Source organism: Haplochromis burtoni, unplaced genomic scaffold, assembly GCF_018398535.1.
Source record: "Haplochromis burtoni strain Fernald_Lab_line unplaced genomic scaffold, NCSU_Asbu1 Contig_446, whole genome shotgun sequence".
In the NCBI taxonomy this organism is placed as follows: Eukaryota; Metazoa; Chordata; class Actinopteri; order Cichliformes; family Cichlidae; genus Haplochromis; species Haplochromis burtoni.
This window is the reverse complement of record NW_024582807.1, coordinates 427,950-437,038: the sequence shown is the minus strand read 5'-3', so window position 1 is coordinate 437,038 and position 9,089 is coordinate 427,950. Positions and strand designations below refer to the sequence as shown.

General features: G+C 43.4%; 1 protein-coding gene across 1 annotated transcript in view; it reads left to right on the top strand.

The window, feature by feature from the left end:
• The first annotated feature begins 1,061 nt into the window (after window positions 1-1,061).
• The window catches only part of LOC102299647 (CUB domain-containing protein 1), a 25,456-nt gene continuing 17,428 nt past the window's right edge, over window positions 1,062-9,089 (top strand). Inside the window, exons 1-3 of the mRNA XM_005945213.3 lie at window positions 1,062-1,316; window positions 3,410-3,616; window positions 3,712-4,074. Coding sequence (XP_005945275.1) covers window positions 1,247-1,316; window positions 3,410-3,616; window positions 3,712-4,074 — 640 coding nt within the window. The 5' untranslated portion in view covers window positions 1,062-1,246. The remainder of the gene's footprint in view (window positions 1,317-3,409; window positions 3,617-3,711; window positions 4,075-9,089) is intronic.

Sequence of the window (9,089 nt, the reverse complement as noted above, 5' to 3'; positions counted from 1 at the left end):
AGAAAACCTGCCAGTGAGGAGGTTAGGTTCAGACTCTGTTACCCTGGTAACTGACTCAGAGTTAAAGTTTAACTTAACTTTCTGGAACTGAAAACCCGAGTTTCCCTCATCTCGGGAATAACAAACTTGGACTTAGCTAAACCTGCTTCCTAGAATAACCCCAGTAATGAATCTCCAATGAGCTTAAAACATGTTGTGGATGAGAGAAGCAGTGAAAACACAGGAGTTCAAGCCGGAGAAACTCAGAACATAACAGGCTCTGTTTTAGTTTATAATCTGTCAGCTGTGGACTCTGTGACAGTAAAGACTAACTATTAAAACATAATGTTTTATGAGCATACTTTAATGCGTATATAACAATAACAATAAAATAATTCATTATTAAGTTGCATTTTAGAATCTAGACAAGCTGGGATACATTAACAATACTGGGAAATAGTCTAAAAGTTTTACACCAAACCTACAAATAAAATGCCATTTGCCACTCAAAGGTTTCCATTTGTCTCTGTGCCACTTGGAAATGGGTTGAGCAGCATGTACCGTATGTACGGTTACTGAGATACTGTAACACATCCTGACTAACCTGTTTGTCCTGTGAAGAGAAACTAAAAGTCAGGGTTTTTTCCTCACAGTTGAGCAACCACACAAGGCTGTTTATCGTTTGGGGGGGATTTCTTCATAATATAATTTTAGAAAGCTCAAAGATCGTTTATGTTTCCACATTGTAAATCTTTCCAATTGGGAGTAACCATATTTATAGTTATCAATTTCTTATTCAGCAAATACCTCAATATATCCTTTGGGTTACTGTTTTGCACTCAACGATCTATTAAAAGCTTAAAAAACTTCACAAGAAACAGAAGACAGCCACAGGTGTTAGGCGTCCTGCTCACATTAACTAAGGCTCTATAACAATGCGATCTTAAATCGTGACATCTTTATTGAAATGACGTGATTAAGGGTGAGTTGTCGTTTCAGGCAACAGTTCTCGTATATTAGCTTCTTTTTAAAAAATTCTCCACGATACTTTTCAGGATTTTATTTTTTACTGGGCTACAGGGCTGTCCTAACGCATCTGTATCCTACACCTGCCAATATGGTCCTCCTGACCGCGCCTTTAATCTTTACCTTGCGTAAACACTCCCTCCTTGCTGGCACACTTTCACAATTAGGCGTCAACAACAACTAGCTGAGCTTCAGTTAACACCCCAGGATTGAAGGTTTCAGAGCTTCACTGTAGGGCAGCATGTCCGTATCAACAGGCGCGGCCCTTCTGTGGATTTTACTTCTTACATTCACTGTCTCCACCGTGTCAGGTAACCTGAAACTTAAATATGAACCAGTGGGAGAGATTTGGTGTGAAATGTTGGTGTGGTGGTGGATCTGTCCGTTAAATACTGACACTAATGTCACTCAGAAGCTGAAAACAGCTGAAGCAAGAAAATCCCTTTCAAGAAGCTCTCAGAGCGTGAGTGTCAGGTGATACTGAGTACGGCTGTTTTCGGTAAATCGCCACGCCATATAACGAGTCCACAGCGGAAGTGGTCAACGGGAGATCAGTGGGTATGAATCACCACTGACTGATCAGTTTTCGAGAAAATAGCGCAGCATTTCCCGGAAGATCTCTGAGACCTCTGAGTGTGGACATGAGACTTTTGTTTTTAATGGCTTCCAAAGTCTTTGTGTTTCCCTGATGAACAGCAGAAATATACAAATTCTAAAACGCAACTTAATAATGAATTATTTTATTGTTATTGTTTTATACGCATTAAAGTATGATCCTAAAGCAGTATGTTTTTATAGTTAATCTTTACTCTCACAGAGTCCGCAGCTGACAGATTAAAAACTAAAACACAGCCGGTTATGCCCCGAGTTTCTCTGGCTGGAAGCGACGTGTTTTCACTGCTTCTCTCATCTACAACATGTGTTAAGGTCGCGATTGTTTTATATATATATGTATACAATACTGGTTTATGTTTCACAACCTTTTCACAGTAAAGAAAGGGGCTGGTGGACCTTGGATGACCTCCAGAAACTTTTATTAATATATTTAAGATGATAGCAGCACTAATGAAACTTTTTGTTGTAATTATTAGAACAGAGGACACAGAGAATACCTGTTCAATCAATCAATTTAATTTCACCTTGATCTGCTGAGAAACTGAAGCAATTTTCACATCTCCTTTATTAGGCTGTGGGGAACGAGATTTGAATGCTTAAATGTATCCAGTTTAAAGTTTCAGAGCTCCAATGTGCAGCCATCACCTTAGGTATAAACAGCAGCACTAAGAGAGCACTCCTTGATAAGAGAGTTTTATTTATTAACCAGAATAACGAATAGCTGCCAATTATTCTCATGAAGCTGATTGAACAGGCATTCTTGGTTCATGTTAAAGAGCAGTATAAAAGATATTACAATCAAGTCTAACAACATTTTATACACATTCTAATTAACCAAAATAATACATGGCATAATACATACAGGCATTCCTATGACAATGCAATGCACAGTTTGCACTTCTTTTGGTAGTAAGGTAGACTTAAGCTGTTCCACATGTCCTGTGGATCCCTATTCAAATTGAATTCCTGGTATTGAATTCGGTTTATCAGTTGGAAAATCTTGCACCAAAAGTCTGTTTAAACAAATATACAGAACAACGGGCTTTTTCAAAATGATATCAATGAAACATCAATTCAAAATCATGGATGTGGAATCTGTCTTCAGTTTTTATTGTGTCTTTAATAAAGGTTGTTAAAGCACTGCAGATTTCTCATATATAATACATACATAATTCGTAGTAATTATCACTGGTTCAAATTCACAGCTTAAATACAAGGTTGTTGTTATTCTTTTTTAACTCACCTTTTTTTTTTTTTTTACTGAAACCCCATTGATAACTACAGGGACAACCTACTCCATACCTTGTGACAATCAGCCCCATAATAGATTTATTTTATTCTGTCAGGTGCAGACTCGGTGCATACACAGAAATTTGGTAAGAGGTCAGCAAATAAAGTGTAGGTGTCCTGTTTTATGATCATATAATGATGACTATAGAACAATAACAATTTGCTGCAATAACAAATTACTGATCCTCATTAGGGAAATACAAATACTTTAGATGCCATCCATTCTTCCCACATAGATCCAAATGATTTTCCAGGAATGGTGAAGCTATTTACCGAAGTACTGCAGTGATTTTCTACCTCTTGATCTCTAATCTGGAATCTAACTTGTTCCACAATATAGAGCTGCTTAGTTATAGGAGAAATCATCTGTCACTGCAGTTAGTCATATTTGTGAATTTTATCTCATCGAAATGGTAATTTCACTCTGTTATTTCCAGATATAATACAGGACCCAACATGTTTATCCCTTTGCTCACTATAACTCTCCGTTTGCTTCCAGGGGCCCAGAAGTTGACTCTCACTGCTGAACCAGGAGCCACCATAAACATCAGAAATAATAATCAGGTCAAAGGTTGCCAAGTGTGTACAGGATCGATTATTAAAAAATGCAACGCTGAATCTCTGAATTATTTAAAAGGAGGTACTGTGGAATTCAAATGCTCCACACCTCAAGATGTATTCAGTATAGAAATTGTACGGCGTATAAGTAAGTGTCTGTGTGATATCTGATTATTTTATCAGTGAGACTGAATGTCCTGAGTGGACTAACACAGCATGGGTGGATTCAATTTCTCTTTTCAGCTTGCACCACGGAGTCATGCAGTGGTCACATCATCCAGACTGACTTGAGCTCAATTGATGCGCTGCGTTTTAACCGCACGTTTACCTGGAATCTAGAGGCCGCAGCGCCAAAAGCTTTCCAAGTAGATTTCACTAACACGGGTCTTAAACTGATTCATCCATCTGAGAAATGTCCAGACAGACACACCTACACCCTCCAGGCCTTCCAGTCTACGGGCAGTGCGGCTGTGGAGCAGTACTGCAGAAGTGGCACCATCAGCAGTGCTCAGATTTTGAAAAGCGGCAGCTTTTCTGTGGACGTCCCAGCAGAGCAGAAGCTGCAAAATGACAAGTTTGATGTGACTGTGGGGGAAAAAATCAAGTGTGAGTTTACATTCATTGTTTTGTGTTTCTTTCAAAATTACAGTGTCATTTAACAATTTTTGTTTTAATTTCAATTTATTTGGTGTGTGTGTGTGTTGTAGCTCTTGCCCGAATTTCTCTGACTTTACCAAAAGGGACCTCTTCCTCAGAGCTGCTCTCGCCAGACTACCCAGTGAGCTTTCCTGATGACGACACCATGGAGTGGTACTTTCAGGTCCCAGACAAACACAGGGTTGATGTTCAGTTTCTAAACCTCACGCAGCCAGATTGTGTGAAGAAGGAAGTAGCAGTGGAGTACCACCAGAAAGGCAGGGTGACATCGGTTCTGGGGCTAAATGAGACACAGCCGCTCCAGAACCAGGGAGACTTTTTGCTCACGCTGAGGAACTGCGAGATGGAGAGAGCACCTGCTGATTCTCCTGGACTCACCTTCACCCTCAAGGTGTCTGCTTACCCACCCCGTTCAAAAGGTCTGTATGTTATAAGCACTCACTCATTCATAGTTTGTACTTTCATTAACAATAAATACATGAGATGTTATTCCGAGTTACTCCCGGTAAAATATTTGCTTTTGGAAATCTAAAACTGCTTTAATCGATTTTTGCATAAAGCTCTGTCATTGCATAATGTAGAAGATGTTTGAAGTGATGACCACAACAAGGCCCCAAATGTTACGTTTTCTTCCACTTATGCAGTTCAGGGTACACCCTGGGGAGGTCACAACACTGTGTTTGAGCATGACTCCCCAGAGCAAACAGGTTAGGAAGGTATTTCAAACTTGATGGTCTGGGTAAAACCTCGTCATCACTAGGTCCAGATTTTTCCAAGACTTTGGTTTATGACAAAAAGAACTGCAGCACTGTGACCAGATCACATCAGCTTGATAACTTTAGCATTTGGTGTAAGGCACCACAGGAATATGAGGCTGTAGTGTAGCTTCACACTCGGGAGGATAAACGATAATTGAGTGATTTTCCAGCTTCAGCAATTCTATTTATTGTTGAATTCTTTTTTACAACCACTGCACAGTCGAAAATGTGATCCAAATGTTAACCAAGTTAATTGTTTCTCCTCTATAGCACCTTTAACCATCATCCTGGGTGTAGTGGCTACTCTGCTGGTCATTTCTGTCATAGTGCTAGTTGTAATGATTAGGTGAGTATTTCTATTATTTAGTGTGTTTTCAAAGGGGATGACCCATCAATAGCTGAATAAAACAGAAAATAATCCCAATCTTCTCTTTTCTCCTGCCAAACAGGAAGAACAAGAAGAAGAAGAAGGAGAAGAAGAAGAAGAAAGGCAATTATGAAGTTGCTGTCTATAATCCTAATGGCATCAACTTCTTACCAGGATACGAATCCCCAGAAAAGAGAGATCACATCTTGCAGAGCTTTCCTCTCCCCAGGAGCTCCTCTGCAGGAGGGGGAGATACAGGAGAGGTGGAGGAAGATCTCAGCCTGGGTGTTTATTGTCTTATGTAGTCTGGAAGATGAGTGGATGGTGGGGTGGGTGCAGTTTTCTCTGTGGTGGGGTTGGGTGGACTGTCCCGGGCTCTGTGGGGCCGGGCGGCGCTGCTGCACTGGGCCCGGTCTGGATGGGCCTGGGCCCCCTTTCCCTGGCGGGTCGCGGAGTATGGGGGTGCCTACTGGGGTCAGCGGGGGAGCTGGCCCCAGGGAGGGGTCACTTGCCCCTCCCTTCCTTCCCTCCCCATCTCCAGCTGCCTCCCTCTTCCCGCTCCACCACAACCACCCACACATGCAGGGCCTTGGAGTAGGGGTATGTCACCAGGGTGCAGAGGAGGCACCCCCCCTCTGTCCCCTTCTGGCTGCCTCTGCCTCAATTTTATCCCACAACTTAGACATTCACATTACTCACACTCTCATTACACATACATATAGGATCTTGGGGGTGGGCACGATACACGGAGTCCAAATTACCATCAGGGTGTACACCTCACCCCTGGCGTCGTTGCCCACCTCTCAATTTTAAATACACGTAGACATTGAGGGCTAGCAGGAGGGACTATGCGCTTACCTGCTGCTCTCTGGCAGGTAGCTCCATGCCCTCCTGGGTTTTAAATGCACCTTAGAACACACATGCATCAACACTACAATGAGCGGGTGGAGGGAGGTTTGGAGTCTTCTCTCACCCCCATTCTCTGCGGCCTGCTGGAGCGGGGGGCTAGGAGGAGGAGTTGGCCGTCCGACTGCGGTCTGGAGTGTGGGGCCTCCCTGCTGCTGCGGAGTCGGGGCGGTCTGCCTCTCCCCACCGCAGGGAAAAGGGTAACACCACCTGGGTCTGGGTGCAGTTCCCCCTCCAGGGGCAAGGGTACCTAGACCCGGTTTGTAGAGTACGCTTGGGGAGTGTGATCGTGTGTACAGCGTCTCTTTATGTCTATCTCCACGTTGGTTGAGTGTGGAGTAAGTGCATATGAGAGCATGAGGGTGGGAATGGATGTTTGTGTCTGTGTGTGCCTGTATGTCTGTGTCTATATCAGAATCAGAATCAGAATACTTTATTGATCCCTGGGGGAAATTATTTTTTGTTACAGTGCTCCATTTTAAACCAACATTAAGACAAGACAGACAATACACTAACTAAGAATAGTACAATATATACATATATACATACATACATAAGTCACTCATAAATAAATAGTTGGAAAAGAAACGTGTAGTTGTAGCGCAAACAGTGTGTTAAGTGGATGCGTTGTACAGGGAGATGGCCACAGGCAGGAATGATTTCCTGTGTCGTTCAGTGGTGCTTTTGGTAATCTCAGTCTCTCACTGAGCGTGCTCCTGTGACTGACCAGCATGTCATGGAGTGGGTGGGAGGTGTTATCCAACATTGTCTTTATCTTGGACAGCATCCGCCTCTCCGACACCACCTTGAGGGAGTCCAGCTCCATCCCCACAACATTGCTGGCCTTACGAATCAGTTTATCGAGTCTGTTGGCATAAACTGATTCGTAGTGTCTATATGTCAGGTTGGGTGTCAGGCGCCACCTCTCTGGGGACATCTTAGGCCCTCCAAGGTTTGGAGGCCTATCTCCCCCTACCACCACTTCCCCTGCCAGTGGCGGACTCCCTCAGACATCGGTGCGTTGGTGGTTCTTTGTGTCCGGGGATGGGCGTCCAGGTACACACCGGCTCACTCCTTGGCGGCCGCTTATCGGGGCCTGGAGCCTGGGGCTCGCTCGGGCCACTTCGGAGGTGGGGTGCCCCCGGCCTCTCGGCCTGGGGCTCGGTCACTCAGGCAGCTGGCTGCCGGCGGAGCTCACGGGCGCGTCACTGCAACCCCCCCTGGCTTCTGCTCCGCGGCTGCTGAGTGAGCCCTCATCTGGGACTCTCCTCAGCTCTTTCTGGGACAGTGGCGCGGCTGCCCCTCTGTTGGTCTTCCTTGGTCTCTTGTGTTCTGGGGGCCTCTGGATGTCTGGAGTTTTGATCTCCTCCATACCTGCTTCATGCCCTGGAGGACGGGGCTGTGGCCCCCCCACACCCTCTAGCAGATCATTACATGAAGGAACCTTTTAAAAAACAAGCGCGTCCATGCTCACAGGTGTACACACGGGTGATCACACCCACAAACTACACCCTTTTTGGCTCCTACCTCAAAGCACACTGTGTTCTGTTGATCTTATGTGCTGCACAATAATGTTTAATATTTATATTTACTGTATATTCTCCATATATCATTGTGATGTTGTTTATTCTAGTTACTCTTGTTCTCATTCTGCTTGTTTTCTTTTTTCTTTCTCACAGGTGATCCAGGTGATGATAGATGCATTTTTTTTTTTCCTGCCCGTTCTGTTGGTTTTTGTTTTTTGCCCTTCTCCCCCGTCCCTCTTCTCAGCTGTTTCTCTTTCCCTCTTTCTTTCTCCCCTTCTTTCCCCCAGTCAAGTCTGTCCCGTATTCAGCAAGTGAAAATAAAATAAACAATAAAAGGTGAATCAAATGGACCATTACGGCAAGGCTGGGATGGTCAATTTGGTAAAGTAAATCGTTGGGCATCTTTCTTTGCCTTTAGACAATAATTCTGATGGCAAAAGAGCCAAACGGGACAGGCAAAAAAAAAAAAAAGATTTTGGATTTTAATGCACTACTTAAATGTAGTTAATTTCTCCCCTTTCCTTTAAAATACCTGATATTCTGTAATACTAATAAATAAGTCATGAACTTTATAAAATTACTTGTGCACTACTTAAAATTAAATTAAATAATTTCTGTTTTCTGTAAAAACCTGACTTCTCACCCCATTATTCCAGTGTATCTGCTTTAAGTTATTGCAGTCAAATAACTACACTGAAATTAAAAATAAAATACACTGAAATGCAGTTTAATTGCAGGGGAATTATGCCACTAGTCTCCGATGAGGACAAAGGACTCATCCCGTCGTGACACATTAAAAAAGCAATATATTTGACCTTACTACGAAATAAATATGTTTTATGTCAGATGCAGCTACAGGGGATGATTGAGAGCAACTTTTGCAATAAAAGAGCCTTTAATCTGGGACAAAACGTTGTAACAGCTGCAGACAGGTTGTTTGTGTGTGCCTCACTTTAGTGCAAAAGCTGCACTCAGAAAAGGTGCTTTGTGAGGCTGAACAGCGATCAATCACACAGGGAATGAATATCCCAAAGTTCAAGTGGGTCAAGAGAAAAATCAAAAAGCTGAGTCCAGTCTTCTGCTCAGTTGCTTCCCTCTAGCTCCAGTCGAGGCCCCAGATTCGGGAGCTGTTCGTCCTCACTTTGATCCTTAGGCTGGTAAATCATATTCTGGTAAATTGTATTGTCCACCGGGGTTAGGATTTTGCTTGGTGGCTTGTTGGGGCGTGGAGGGCCCTGCTGTGATGAGAGCAGTGGCTTTTGAGAGTCTCTGTGTCCTGAAACAGGTTTATATGTTTCTTCATAGTTGCCAGTCTCTGCACCCCTTTTCAGCAGGTGTGTGTAGACGAGAGTGTCATCAATCTCTTCGTACACATGGGACTCATCATCTTTACAAGTCCCCAGCACA